This window comes from Bufo bufo, chromosome 6 (genome assembly GCF_905171765.1).
Source record: "Bufo bufo chromosome 6, aBufBuf1.1, whole genome shotgun sequence".
NCBI classification, from domain to species: Eukaryota; Metazoa; Chordata; class Amphibia; order Anura; family Bufonidae; genus Bufo; species Bufo bufo.
The window spans coordinates 25,783,450-25,798,407 of record NC_053394.1 but is presented as its reverse complement, the minus strand read 5'-3'; the positions used below and the strand labels follow the sequence as shown (position 1 = coordinate 25,798,407).

The 14,958-nt window shown below is 45.2% G+C and overlaps 1 protein-coding gene across 4 annotated transcripts; it reads left to right on the top strand.

Annotated features, from left to right (window-relative positions):
- Positions 1 to 731: 731 nt before the first annotated feature.
- On the top strand, positions 732 to 14,029 carry NOP2 (NOP2 nucleolar protein). Of its 4 annotated transcripts, none has more exons than XM_040436166.1 (18): positions 732 to 814; positions 2,281 to 2,423; positions 3,205 to 3,244; positions 3,330 to 3,397; positions 3,478 to 3,716; positions 3,747 to 3,882; positions 3,967 to 4,018; positions 5,227 to 5,318; positions 5,532 to 5,728; positions 5,883 to 5,972; positions 8,508 to 8,595; positions 8,684 to 8,824; positions 8,902 to 9,041; positions 10,543 to 10,632; positions 10,736 to 10,858; positions 11,309 to 11,406; positions 11,901 to 12,031; positions 12,972 to 14,029. In XM_040436166.1, the coding sequence occupies exons 2-18, from the start codon at positions 2,318 to 2,320 to the stop codon at positions 13,739 to 13,741; spliced, it is 2,601 nt and encodes an 866-aa protein (XP_040292100.1). In that variant the 5' UTR covers positions 732 to 814; positions 2,281 to 2,317; the 3' UTR covers positions 13,742 to 14,029. The 4 variants fall into 4 exon arrangements, with proteins under 4 accessions (XP_040292100.1, XP_040292101.1, XP_040292099.1 ...); XM_040436167.1 differs by having other exon boundaries at positions 3,478 to 3,882; positions 12,972 to 13,433; positions 13,515 to 14,029; XM_040436165.1 differs by having other exon boundaries at positions 3,478 to 3,881; positions 3,969 to 4,018.
- Positions 14,030 to 14,958: the final 929 nt, after the last annotated feature.

Sequence of the window (14,958 nt, the reverse complement as noted above, 5' to 3'; positions counted from 1 at the left end):
GGGGTGCCGCGTGGTACGAATGCTGATGCTGTTGACCCTCGTTGGGAGGTTTGTGTATTATAGACCAGGAGGCGCTGGGTGTGCCGCCACAGGTGCAATGCTAGGAGAATACCGCCATCATACAGCATCTGACAGAACTTGCCACAATTAGCGTTATACGATAAATTTAGAAAAACGCGTAGGCACAGTATGGACCCATATGGGAGTCATATAATGGATCAGTACTTCAGAAATCCGCGATGTGACTCCCTGCGGACACTGTGCGACAGAAATCTCAGCGCAGCCCCTTAAATGGCGCAAGTTCTGCAATCACCCTCCACAGGAATCCAGAAAAATCGCACATCGCCCCCCTCCCCCCAAGAGGATACAGATCGTGCATTCTGTGCGGTCACAATACAGAAAAGACAATCTCATTTACTGGACGATTTGTATGAACCACAAGTCCCAGCAGCACTAGCCTGGAAACAAGCGAAATGGCGATCGGACAACTCAGACTGCAAATGAATTCATGTGGCACACAGGAGGTTAATCGACGACACGTCACCCAGAGAAGTCCCACGAAGAGCTCTCCCCTAGAGCTCAAACTGTTCCTATCATGTGCCGCCATTTTTCTGGAGACCAAACTGACTAGTAGCGTCCAGTCTATGGCTCCTGAGAAGGGACATTCCGAAACACATAATCACGTTTCGCTCTTCCTTAGTCATGTGATCCCACGCGTCACTCTATCGAAGGAACGTGGTCTGACGTCACCAGGAAGCGCCTCTCTTCAAACACGTGAGGGAGACGGAGCGACGAGCAGGTCTGCGGGTCTCAGGTACGGGGAGGATTCCTGGGGCTCCTCTGTGTTATATGTAGCCGAGTGGGCGTCTCTTTCCTGTAATAGACTGAGGTCTGTGTTTTATATTAAATGTGTCAAAACGTTTACAGCTGCAATTTTCTTTATTTCCTGAAACTTAAAGGGGTTCCGCAAGATTTAAAAAAAATGTCTGCTTTCTTTAAAAGAGAGTGAAACGCATCCTTCGGTTACTCAATGGAAGAGATTGTTGCTGCAATACCTCACACAACCCGTGGATAGGTGGGGGGGCTCTTTGAAAGAAAGTAGTTGTGCTTTTCTAAATCTGTACAATCCCTTTAAAGCAAAACTCTCAACCCTGAGCTATGAGGCAAGGGGGTAATGTGAAGCTCCTTACTTATCCTGTACTGATCCTGAGTTGCATCCTGTATTATACCCCAGAGCTGCACTCACTATTCTGCTGGTGCAGTCTCTGTGTACATACATTACTTATCCTGTACTGATCCTGAGTTACATCCTGTATTATACTCCAGAGCTGCACTCCCTATTCTGCTGGTGCAGTCACTGTGTACATACATTACTTATCCTGTACTGATCCTGAGTTACATCCTGTATTATACTCCAGAGCTGCGTTCACTATTCTGCTGGTGCAGTCACTGTGTACATACATTACTTATCCTGTACTGATCCTGAGTCACATCCTGTATTATACTCCAGAGCTGCACTCACTATTCTGCTGGTACAGTCACTGTGTACACACATTACTTATCCTGTACTGATCCTGAGTTACATCCTGTATTATACTCCAGAGCTGCACTCACTATTCTGCTGGTGCAGTCACTGTATACATACATTACTTATCCTGTTCTGATCCTGTGTTATACTCCAGAGCTGCACTCACTATTCTGCTGGTGGAATTGCTAGTAGGATGGTACTGCAGTCCTCCTTTAGCAATACAAATCTGGTAAACTAATGAAAAAAGCTTTGGACGGTGGAGCGAGCTGCTGCAGACGTGCTGAGGATCTTTGTATAATGAACTGATACATTGTAGCAAACCATCAGGACTGGAGCTTCTGCTTGTTCTGACACAGGGGCGCCGAGCTCCATGGGGTCAGTGTAAACACATGTGAAACACATGAATTGCTGAAGGAAGCCAGGGCGCAGAAGTAGTGTGGTCACCCGGCTTACATCGGGGGGCGCTGCTGATCCCCACTAGATTCTGGCGCGGCTTAGCGGTATACAGACAGCTGCCACTGGTATATAGCCAGTACTAGAGCGCAGCTTCCCCGAACAGTTCTGCATATACTCTGGCACCAAAGGCGGAGGGGGCTCAGCAGCTAACCTGCCCCCATACTACTCATGTCCCTGTCTATTAAACACACCCAACTAGATTGTAAGCTCCTGGGCACAGGCACCAGTGTGATGGAGGACATTCTCTGCTGTACATTGCTGTCTATTCTCGCGTTCACTCTCTGCTCTTCTTACAGTCGCTTAGAACACCTGTCATATCCCTGAACGTGCATCATGGGTAGGAAGTTAGACCCCCTAAGGAAAGCGCCGCGAGGACCCGGCCGGAAATCAAGAAAGCAGCCTGGAGCCGAGAACGAGCTGAGCAAAATCCTTAGCGATGGTGAGTGCGACACGTGGTCAACCTACTGAGTGCCAGAGGGTAGCGAGTAACAGGTGACCGCTGCTGTTTGTAGTCTGTAACCATGGAGACACACGGGGCTGAATAGGGACTGTGAACACCAAACGGTACACTTACGATGAAGACTGTTTGCAAAGTCCCTTGTACCCAGTGTGCCTAAAACTTTCCAGCTCAGGCGCTCGGCTGTATTATGGATCCTTTTGGACTTGCGCAGCGGTGCATGAGGCCTCTTTTGTACCTCCCTATGCCTCCAAGTTCATCCAGGGGTTGTGTATGAATGGGACACAAAAAACGATGGTGCGCTTCAGCTGGAGCATTGCTCCATACACAAAAAGACCGGTGGAGGCTCTACAGCCGTTTACTCAAGGAGACCTAGAATATCTCTGCTTTCAGTCAGTGAATGGACCATATGCGTTAATTCTGTATTATTGAATTCAATGATTGTGCTGCTATAATGGGAAGAGAAAGTTTCCTCTGTTACATGTTGTAGGCATATAATGAAGGGGCGCGTGCGCTCACATTCCCATAGCAGAGCAGTGTTTATGCAAATTAGTACTTGAGGGGGTGTGTGGCTTAGAACACTACTGGCAACCAGGACAATCCAAAGCCTCAAGATCACAACTGAGCATGCTCGGGGTTCAGACACAGACGGCTCTTTTTAGTTCTGCACATCATCATTATCAGAAGATTAATGTTACACAGCTGTCAGAACTTCATAAAATGGATTTAAGGTGATTTCATCCATTGTTTCCCTTTTGAACAGACTCCGAAGTAAAGCGCCTGTCCAGCCACGGCAGAAAGAGGTGAGGCGCCCCCCTGTGGGCTTTCTTCATGGTTATTAAATTTGATTTGTTGTTCTCCTTATTTATTCTTATCTCGTCTTAACAGAGCAGCAAAGAGGCGACAAGTGAAAGAACAGAAACTGAAGCCAAGTAGACCAGAGGCGAAGCAGAACGGTAAGAAGAAGGCTCCTCCAGCATCACGTGCGCACTCGCCTTTTACAGGTTATCGCCATTTTCATATTCATGTTCCTTAGGTAACGTACACGCTGTCCTGAAAGAGAAGGTAAAACGGCCTGGGTTCAGCGATGATAATGCCGAGTGGCTGAAACCTGCTAAGAGACCGAGGACGGAGGAGGAGGAAGAGGATGAGGATGATGATGATGATGATGATGATGATGATGATGATAAGGAGATGAAGGAAGAACTCAGTGACCAAGAGGTAGACAGTGGAGATGAGGAAGCTGGAAATCTAGAAGAAGAGGATGATGATGATGATGATGATGATGATGATGAAGAGGTGGAGGATAATGAGGAAGAAGAGGAGGAGAGTGGAGATGATAAACCTGCTAAAGAGCTGGAGCTTTCCGACAGTGATGATCTGGAAGATGACTATGGAGCATCCTCAGAGGATGATGATGATGATGGTGGTGACGATGATGTAGGTCCCCCAGCATTCTTGTCCTCCACCCTTTCTAATAAATTTGTTTCCCACATTTTCACTCTGTGATTTGGCTTCTTGTTTTAGCTTCTTCCAATTGAGAAAGCCGCTGAGAAACAGAAGAAAAAGAGTAAAAGGTAAAAATTGGAAATTGGAGTCAAATGTCTCCTCCTCCACAGTGTGATGCTCCTTTCCCTTTCTTCTCTGTCTCCTCCTCCACAGTGTGATGCTCCTTTCCCTTTCTTCTCTGTCCCCTCCTCCATAGTGTGATGCTCCTTTCCCTTCCTTCTCTGTCCCTTGTTCTGTAGTTTCTGGTCTGTCTTCTGCTCCATAGCGATGCTCCTTGTCCTTCTCTGCACCCTGCCCTTTCTATCCTGTCTTCTGCTCCCTACTGATGCTCCTAGCTTTTCTCTGTCTCCTCCTCCATAGTGTGATGCTCCCTGCTCTTCCTTCTTTGCCTCCTGCTCCATAGTCTGATGCTCCTTGCCCTTCCTTCTCTGCCTCCTGCTCCATAGTCTGATGCTCCTTGCCCTTTCTGGTCTGTCTTCTGCTCCATAGTGATGCTCCTTGCCCTTCCTTCTCTGCCTCCTGCTCCATAGTGTGATGCTCTTTGCCCTTTCTTCTCTGTCTCCTCCTCCATAGTGTGATGCTCTTTGCCCTTTCTTCTCTGTCTCCTCCTCCATAGTGTGATGCTCCTTGCCCTTTCTTCTCTGTCCCCTCCTCCATAGTGTGATGCTCCTTTCCCTTCCTTCTCTGTCCCTTGTTCTGTAGTTTCTGGTCTGTCTTCTGCTCCATAGCGATGCTCCTTGTCCTTCTCTGCACCCTGCCCTTTCTATCCTGTCTTCTGCTCCCTACTGATGCTCCTAGCTTTTCTCTGTCTCCTCCTCCATAGTGTGATGCTCCCTGCTCTTCCTTCTCTGCCTCCTGCTCCATAGTCTGATGCTCCTTGCCCTTCCTTCTCTGCCTCCTGCTCCATAGTCTGATGCTCCTTGCCCTTCCTTCTCTGCCTCCTGCTCCATAGTCTGATGCTCCTTGCCCTTCCTTCTCTGCCTCCTGCTCCATAGTCTGATGCTCCTTGCCCTTTCTGGTCTGTCTTCTGCTCCATAGTCTGATGCTCCTTGCCCTTCCTTCTCTGCCTCCTGCTCCATAGTCTGATGCTCCTTGCCCTTTCTGGTCTGTCTTCTGCGCCATAGTGATGCTCCTTGCCCTTCCTTCTCTGCACCCTACTTCCCGCTGACATGAATTGCTTTATGTTGCCTGTATGAAGTGTTCCTGCCCTCTCTGTCTGATTGTCACTTACTCTTTCAACCTCCTTAATCTACAAACAAAGTCTCATTCAATACAGGGAGAAGACTGATGACGAACAAGACATTCAGCTCAATGTGGAGGCTGATGAGCATTTTACCCTGCCAACCACAGAGGAAATGGACAACCAACGTATCCTTGTTTGTACTGAAAAACCTTCTTGTCTGGGTGTAGCTTTTCAGAGGGGATCTTCAGTAATAGAAAAAAGCAGAGGCTTATTACTTCCATCCATAAGGGGTTTTATTTAGGAGCATGTGATTACCAGATCCAGTGCTGATTCCCCCCCTCATACTTGTGAACCTGTACATCGCTATTGCATGTCCACCTCCTTACATCACTGTGCAGTCTCCGGACCCCTGGACCTTACCAGCGTGCAGGAACGGATTAAGGATATCGTAGCTGTTTTACAAGATTTTGCCAAACGTGCAGGACCGCATTCAAGGCAGGAATACCTTACTGTGCTCCGCCGAGATCTCGCCACATACTACAGTTATGGTGACTACATGATTGAAATGCTCAGTGACCTGTTTCCAGTGTCAGAGGTAAGGAGTAGCATTAAGATTTTTATATATATATATATATATATATATATATATATATATATATATATATATGAAAAATGTATTTCAATGTACAAGGCGATGTTCTTCCCTCTTTCTACTAAACTGACCATTACTTCTCTCTGTTCCTCTGAAGTTGGTTGACTTTCTTGAATCCTGTGAGGTTCAGCGTCCAGTAACCATCAGAACCAACACTTTAAAGACCAGAAGACGTGACCTGGCACAGGTATGTAATCCTGTTAGGTCCATTCATACAACTATTTCATCTACTGTCGGTTACACATATTCTTGTATCCACAGAAGGAGAACTACACTAATACTGCTTCATATGTATTACTATAATACTGCCTCCTATGTACAAGAATATATCTACTATAATACTGCTCCTATGTACAAGAATATATCTACTATAATACTGCTCCTATGTACAAGAATATAACTACTATAATACTGCTCCTATGTACAAGAATATAACTACTATAATACTGCTCCTATATACAAGAATATAACTACTATAATACTGCTCCTATGTACAAGAATATAACTACTATAATACTGCCTCCTATATACAAGAATATAACTACTATAATACTGCTCCTATGTACAAGAATATAACTACTATAATACTGCTCCAATGTACAAGAATATAACTACTATAATACTGCTCCTATGTACAAGAATATAACTACTATAATACTGCTCCTATGTACAGGAATATAACTACTATAATACTGCTCCTATGTACAAGAATATAACTACTATAATACTGCTCCTATGTACAAGAATATAACTACTATAATACTGCTCCTATGTACAAGAATATAACTACTATAATACTGCTCCTATGTACAAGAATTTAACTACTATAATACTGCTCCTATGTACAAGAATATAACTACTATAATACTGCTCCTATGTACAAGAATATAACTACTATAATACTGCCTCCTATGTACAGGAATATAACCACTATAATACTGCTCCTATGTACAAGAATATAACTACTATAATACTACCTCCTATGTACAAGGATATAACTACTATAATACTACCTCCTATGTACAAGGATATAACTACTATAATACTGCTCCTATTTACAAGAATATAACTACTATAATACTGCCTCCTATGTACAAGGATATAACTACTATAATACTGCTCCTATGTACAAGGATATAACTACTATAATACTGCTCCTATATACAAGAATATAACTACTATAATACTGCCTCCTATGTACAAGGATATAACTACTATAATACTGCCTCCTATGTACAAGAATATAACTACTATAATACTGCTCCTATGTACAAGAACATAACTACTATAATACTGCCCCCTATGTACAAGAATATAACTACTATAATACTGCTCCTATGTACAAGAATATAACTACTATAATACTGCCTCCTATGTACAAGAATATAACTACTATAATACTGCTCCTATGTACAATAATATAACTACTATAATACTGCTCCTATTTACAAGAATATAACTACTATAATACTGCTCCTATGTACAAGAATATAACCACTATAATACTGCCTGATATGTACAAGAATATAACTACTATAATACTGCTCCTATGTACAAGAATATAACTACTATAATACTGCTCCTATGTACAAGAATATAACTACTATAATACTGCTCCTATGTACAAGAATATAACTACTATAATACTGCTCCTATGTACAAGAATATAACTACTATAATACTGCCTCCTATGTACAAGAATATAACTACTATAATACTGATCCTATGTACAAGAATATAACTACTATAATACTGATCCTATGTACAAGAATATAACTACTATAATTCTGCCTTCTATGTACAAGAATATAACTACTATAATACTCCTCCTATGTACAAGACTATAACTACTATAATACTGCTCCTATGTACAAGAATATAACTACTATAATACTGCTCCTATGTACAAGAATATAACTACTATAATACTGCTCCTATGTACAAGAATATAACTACTATAATACTGCTCCTATGTACAAGAATATAACTACTATAATACTGCTCCTATGTACAAGAATATAACTACTATAATACTGCTCCTATGTACAAGGATATAACTACTATAATACTGCTTCTATGTACAAGAACATAACTACTATAATACTGCTCCTATGTACAAGAATATAACTACTATAATACTGCTCCTATGTACAATAATATAACTACTATAATACTGCTCCTATTTACAAGAATATAACTACTATAATACTGCTCCTATGTACAAGAATATAACCACTATAATACTGCCTGATATGTACAAGAATATAACTACTATAATACTGCCTGATATGTACAAGAATATAACTACTATAATACTGCTCCTATGTACAAGAATATAACTACTATAATACTGCTCCTATGTACAAGAATATAACTGCTATAATACTGCTCCTATGTACAAGAATATAACTGCTATAATACTGCTCCTATGTACAAGAATATAACTGCTATAATACTGCTCCTATGTACAAGAATATAACTGCTATAATACTGCTCCTATGTACAAGAATATAACTGCTATAATACTGCTCCTATGTACAAGAATATAACTACTATAATACTGCTCCTATGTACAAGAATATAAGTACTATAATACTGCCTCCTATGTACAAGAATATAAGTACTATAATACTGCCACATCTTGCAAATATGCATTACATGGTCGCTCCTTTACGGTTAGACTGTTACTCCTTTGTACACTTATTCTTACTCCTTTCTTTAGGCTCTTATAAACCGTGGGGTCAATTTGGATCCACTTGGCAAATGGTCAAAGACAGGGCTGGTCATTTATGATTCCTCTGTGCCAGTTGGTAAGTTTGGAGTGTGGCGGTATAGAGCTTAGCACGGTCCTGTTCTCGGTATGATGTGGGTATATAATAAAGTATTTTCTGCTTCCAGGCGCCACTCCTGAGTATCTAGCTGGACATTACATGCTGCAGGGAGCATCCAGTTTGTTACCAGTCATTGCTTTAGCTCCTCAAGAAAACGAGCGGGTCCTGGACATGTGCTGTGCTCCTGGCGGGAAGACCAGTTATATGGGTGGGTATGGCGGAAGGCTGTGTCACTGATCTGTTCTTGTGCAGTAGCACTTACTGACAAGTCTGCCTTGCCCACAGCCCAACTGATGAAGAACACGGGGGTTGTTGTCGCCAATGACATGAACGCCGAGCGCCTCCGCAGCGTAGTGGGAAACTTGCACAGACTGGGAGTCACAAACTGTATAATCTGCAATTATGATGGGCGGCAGATCCCTAAGGTGAGTGGTCACATAAGCAATTACTTTCCTGCAATCTTTCCACATAGACATGAGTTTTTTTTCACCAGTTGTCTCCAGTCCATGGACTCCTTCTGACCCCTAAAAACTGTGGTTATCTCCCTTCACATTATTGGGGGTGACTAGTCAGGGATGTAGTGAGCATTGGCTAGGCGGATTTTAACCACCTAACAGCTTTGCCTTTGCTCTGCTCCGGCTTTGAGAAAAGCACTCAACAGTTCAGCTTGTGCAGAGCGCAGGCAGCAGGGTGAGGGGGCTACTGCTCATATCTCGGGATTGTTATCAGCTAGAGATATTGGCCTGGCTTTCAAACAAGACCAGAATCACAGCTTTATCTCCACCACATCAGAAGATATAGCTGTTAAGCTACTTTCACGGACCTCCGGCAGGCTATTCCGTCGGGTGAACAGCCGGTCGGATCCATCCTGCCGCTAGTGACCGCGTGCCTCCGGACTGCTGCTCCGTCCCTATTGACTATAATGGGGGCGGAGTTCTGGCGAGGCAAGCGAGAGGCTGCTGGAATAATGTCGGACATGTCGTAGTTTTATTCCGGCAGCCTCTCGCCATGCGCTGCCGTGCCTCGCCGAAACTCCGCCCCCATTATAGTCAATAGGGACGGAGCGGCAGTCCGGAGGCACACGGTCACTAGCGGCAGGATGGATCCGACCGGCTGTTCACTTGACGGAACAGCCTGCCGGAGGTCTGTGCCGCTAGTGTGAAATCAGCTGAAAGCAGTGAAATCAGCTTTTACGTTCACTTTCAGCTGCTTTCACTGCCAATCCAATTTCTAACCGTGATATATCTTCTGATGTAGTGGAGATAATGCTGTGATTCTGGTTTCATTTAAAAGCTTGGAATGCCGGCTTTCAGAAAAGGCCATAAATCTAGCTTCTACAACTCCCCAGATAAGAGCAGCTAAAACAACCCTCTTCAGTCTGGATGAGGGGGGGGGGCAGTTGGGATGCTGACAAAATATATATAAATCTGGCATTATCATCATTGTACTGACCGACAGAATAAAGTGATCATGTTACTTATACCAAACAGTGAACACAGTAAATAAATTCCACATAATGTTAAAATTGCTGAGTTGTTTTTTTTTTTTTTATATGTCCCCCTAAAATTAAGTGTCTTACACTTTGGAAAAACCCTTTAAAATGGTTTTGCCAAGTTTCGATGTTACCACCTATCCACAGGCCCTGGGGGCCCGTCCTATCATCCTAATAGAACAGCAGGTTGAGTGTGTGCCCTACCGATCCTTTTATTCTGTATGGGACTGACGGGGATAGTGACTACAGTGGTCGGCTGTCTACGACTGTCCACTCTGTGGCTGCTGCCTTCATATGCGGTGAGGGGCTCAGGATCCCTCGTTCTCGTGATTGGAGGGGGTCCCAGCAGTCAGACCTGTCCCCTTCTCTGTGGATAGGCGATAAGTACAAATGTTGGCACAACCCCTTTAAGCATCTCTTCCCCCTATTACCAGGTTGTTGGAGGATTTGACCGGGTGCTCCTGGATGCTCCGTGCAGCGGAACTGGCATCATCAGCAAAGACCCAGCTGTGAAAACGAACAAGGTGGGTGACGTAGCAGAGGGAAGAGATGGGTGTCTAGCCGGTTGTATCATTCAGGGGCTGGTGGGTTCATCTATGGACTGACATGCCTCTTCTATATCTGCAGAACGCACAAGACATCCAGAGGTGCGCCCACATACAGAAGGAGCTGATCCTGAGCGCCATTGACTCTCTGGATGCCCAGTCTAATAGTGGAGGATACCTTGTCTATTGTACTTGCTCCATCACAGTAAGTGTATTATTACACTAGGTCCCCCTCCCATCTCTCCCTACACTGGGACCCCCACGTGTTGATGGGTGGTCAATGGGTGGTCTATTAAATCTCAATCCATATAGGAGGAGGCTGGGAAATCGGAATTCTTCTTTATTTTTCCTTTAAAGGAGTGGAACATCAGAAGTGTCTTTCTTAAGGTGGTTGTCTCCACTGCTGGTGGGATGTCCTAGTGAAGTGAAATGGGACAAATGTTCCTGTAGGTTCTGGTCCCTGAAGATCTGTTACATAAAGTAGTGATCATGGGGGGGGCGCTACAGTCACGCCTCCCCCGGCCTAAAGAATGGGAACAATAGTGAAGCTGCAGTCTTCGAGTCCCTTTACTGTCGCTGTGAGACACTTTAGGGAACGTCGGCCGTTCGTCCCTTGACCCCCTTTATGTGTGTAACTTGTGGTTTGTGGCTACAGGTGGAGGAGAATGAGTGCGTGGTGGATTACGCCCTGAAGAAGAGAAACGTCAAACTTGTACCAACAGGTCTGGACTTTGGCAAAGAAGGATTTGTGAGGTGAGGACCCTGCTCGTCCGTCCCGTGCTCTCCTGCCTTCCAATATACTATGCGTGTAAAGGCTGTTATGGCGCTGCAGAAACGGTGCCGTCAGCCGCAGGTATCAGATGTGTGCAGCCAACATGCTGCTGCACTAATCGGGGTCGTAGATGGTCGTTTAACCCTTTAGGTGCTGCAGCCCATGGTGATAACAGCATGTAAGCGGTTAAGACCCATCGGCGCCCCTGCAGTGCGTTTGTAGGGTACTGATGGGTTGCCTAAGAATGGGCCTTATGTAACGCAGAACTATTGCAATGTATTATACAGAAGTAATCCAAAGATCGCAGGTTCAAGCCCCCTAGTTGGATTTAAAAAAAAAAAAAAGTTTACAGAGAAAAGTAAAAAATAAAAATGTGTATATAATTGTAATTGCCACATCCGTAACACGATTCTCAATGAAGAAATTTAGCGGGTACCCCAGGATTTTATAGTAATGTTTCTTCCGTCTCCTTTAGATTCAAGGAGAGGCGATTCCACCAGTCTCTGCGCCTGGCATGCCGGTTTTACCCTCACACTCACAACATGGACGGCTTCTTCATCGCCAAATTTCGCAAATTTTCAAACACCATCCCATCTACTAAAGAAGGTGAGTGACGTTCCATGTCTGCGTCTTATCCCTGATGGAAGATGTCATACACGTGAGCGGTTATTCCTGGCACTGCAACTCCCAGCAAGCCTTTTGTACTTATAAAGTGGGTTTTCCAGGACTTCACACTGGATAGGTCTGACCCCCCCGGTGCCCTCGCCAATTAGTAGACCGAAGGTAGTGGGTTGCAGTGTCGGGCACGGCCACATGGGCTGCGTGGTGTTGGTTACTGGAGCTGTTTTCGTTTCCTCCCAAACCAGGAGTTAACAGAAGATGAGGAAACTTTCTAACGAATGTTTTGTCTCAATTCTCAGCAAATTTCCTGATCAGTTTGCTGTCAGTGAACAGAAATATTCTGTACAATCAGAGGCTGAAGAGCCGCCCTGATCTTGTCATGCCCACACAGCTGTAGAGCTCTTATGTGCTGTAACCAGTCCAGCAGCTTTGTGAGCAGCACTGTTCCCATTCACTGACAGCAAGCACAGATCTTGATGAGTAGTTGAAGGTAGAACAGAATTGTGCAGAACCTTTTTAGTATAAAATAGTAATTTCTTACCCTCTGCAGCTGTCTCCAATATGACTGCCGACTGGGTAAATTCAGATGCGGCAGATTCACAGCGCTAATTCCTTGCCACAGATCTGCAGAACATGACGTCACAATGCATGTGGTGAAGAGTCGAAAGCCCCCTCCGCATAGTGGAAATATGCCACCATGTGTGGACCTACCCTAATGGTTTCTACAGGAGTCCTCACTTTACTAGCGTCCTTAGTCATGGTTGTGCCCCAGCTTTCCCAGAAACCAATGCTTCACCTTGACTGAGGAGGACTCCCTGAACCCCAACAGTATAGAAGACCTTTGCCTTTCTTAGGCTATTTTTATTGTTTTGGATGAATTGTTCTGCAATTTTCCATTTAATCCTTTTTCTCTCTCCCGTTCAAGGAGAAAAATCTGGTGCTGAGCAGACTGAGAAGAAAGAAGTAGAAGAGAAGAAAGCAAACCCTAAACCTGCACCCCAGGCGCAGAAGAAGGGGCAGAAGACCCTGCCAACGAAACCAGGGCAGAAAACACTGCCAACGAAACCAGGGCAGAAGACCCCGCCGACGAAACCAGGGCAGAAGACCCCGCCGACGAAACCAGGGCAGAAGACCCCGCCGACGAAACCAGGGCAGAAGACCCCGCCGACGAAACCAGGGCAGAAGACCCCGCCGACGAAACCAGGGCAGAAGACCCCGCCGACGAAACCAGGGCAGAAGACCCCGCCGACGAAACCGGGGCAGAAGACTCCACCACCGAAACCGGGGCAGAAGACTCCACCACCGAAACCAGGGCAGAAGACTCCACCACCGAAACCGGGGCAGAAGACCCCGCCGACGAAACCGGGGCAGAAGACCCCACCGACGAAATCGGGGCAGAAGACACCCTCAACAGAACCAGGGCAGAAGACACCCTCAACAGTACCAGGGCAGAAGACACCCTCAACAGAACCAGGGCAGAAGACACCCTCAACAGAACCAGGGCAGAAGACACCCTCAACAGAACCAGGGCAGAAGACACCCTCAACAGAACCAGGGCAGTCCCCAGAATCAGGCCAGTCCGCCCAAAAAACAAAGGAAAAGAAGCGTCTGAAGTATATAAAAAATCAGAAGATGTTGCTGAAGAGGCAGAAGCTTTTATTAAAGAAGAAGAAAGATAAAAAGAAGAGTAAATAGTATAACCGCCTCCTCCAGACCCCGACCACCATCTCCCGTTCTGCACTGGTCCCAGTTCAGTGCTGTTCCACCCTCCTGGATGAGCAGGCACGCGCTGGACTCCACGACATGACAGCGAATGGTCTCCGTATGTGCAAGGTGCTCTCCTCCACTCGTGGACTCTGATGCTCTGCAAGAGCTTGGACAACTATCCTGTGCGGCTGAGATGTTCTCATCTTCTCCGTTCCGTGAGCTCTCGGCTGATTTTGTCATTTGTGACTGTTTTATTATAAATTGGATACAAACGAGGGACTGTTTGTGTTGTGAATGCGTCATTCTCCACTGACAGAGTTCCTGGGCAGGGTCATTAGGGCCACACATGGTAATAGCTCTGGAGGTACTGTTACATGATTTTTGTTAAAAAAAAAAAAAGAGAGCATCTTAATGAGTGCACCTCCTATGCAGCTCGAAGAACCAGAATTGTGTGCTGTGCCAGGCATCCAGCTGGAAAGGACTTGAGAACGGAGAGATCTTCCTGTATGTCGGTCAGCTACTCTCAGCCAATTAGCATCACCAGGCATGCTGTTTGGCCAAGAGGACCTGACAGATAATAGCAATGCTCCTCCCATATTTCCTTTTCAGTTGGATGCCAGCCACTGTATATACAAGTCATGTCTGTAGAATAGTGAATGGTTGAGACGACGTAACCATGGGGTGCTGGCAAGTCAGTGGGGTCAGTATGTTTTTTTCTAAGATTACCAGTCAGCACCCATCATGCTGGGCACCATTGCCAGTCTCTTAGGGAGGCACCCTGCCACACATGCATCATGGGCTTCAGTTTTGCCATCTGAATTTATGCATTGAGCGGTGCTATGCTTGGGGCTTCTGGTTTCTATCCACTTCATGACTGGAGTCTCTGTGCAGCTGCAGAAGTCTCCGGTGTCTGGGCGATTATTCCGCCACTTGAGTATAACTCCCATCATACGTCACAGACGCCTTTAATGAATACAGACAGGCTGGGGGCAGCTGTCTCTGTCCTCTACCCCCGTGTATGGTAGCCGACAGCTGTGCCCGAAATCGGAGAGCGTGGAATCCTGGGACGTCTATAGAGAACATACGATGGGAGGTGCTGCGGTTAGACAAGCGGAAATTTTTGTGAGATCAAGTTCACCAATTATGTTATTGGTGTATCCTTAAAGGGGTTGCCCCATGAAAAACAGTGTACATTTTATAAACCA

Excerpts from the sequence above, each read along its gene's own strand:
- NOP2 (XM_040436164.1), top strand. The coding sequence starts at position 2,318 with ATGGGTAGGAAGTTAGACCCCCTAAGGAAAGCGCCGCGAGGACCCGGC. Across the intron at positions 5,319-5,531 it reads AGAGGAAATGGACAACCAAC|TCTCCGGACCCCTGGACCTT; the intron begins GTATCCTTGTTT and ends ATCACTGTGCAG. Across the intron at positions 11,407-11,900 it reads GGCAAAGAAGGATTTGTGAG|ATTCAAGGAGAGGCGATTCC; the intron begins GTGAGGACCCTG and ends CGTCTCCTTTAG.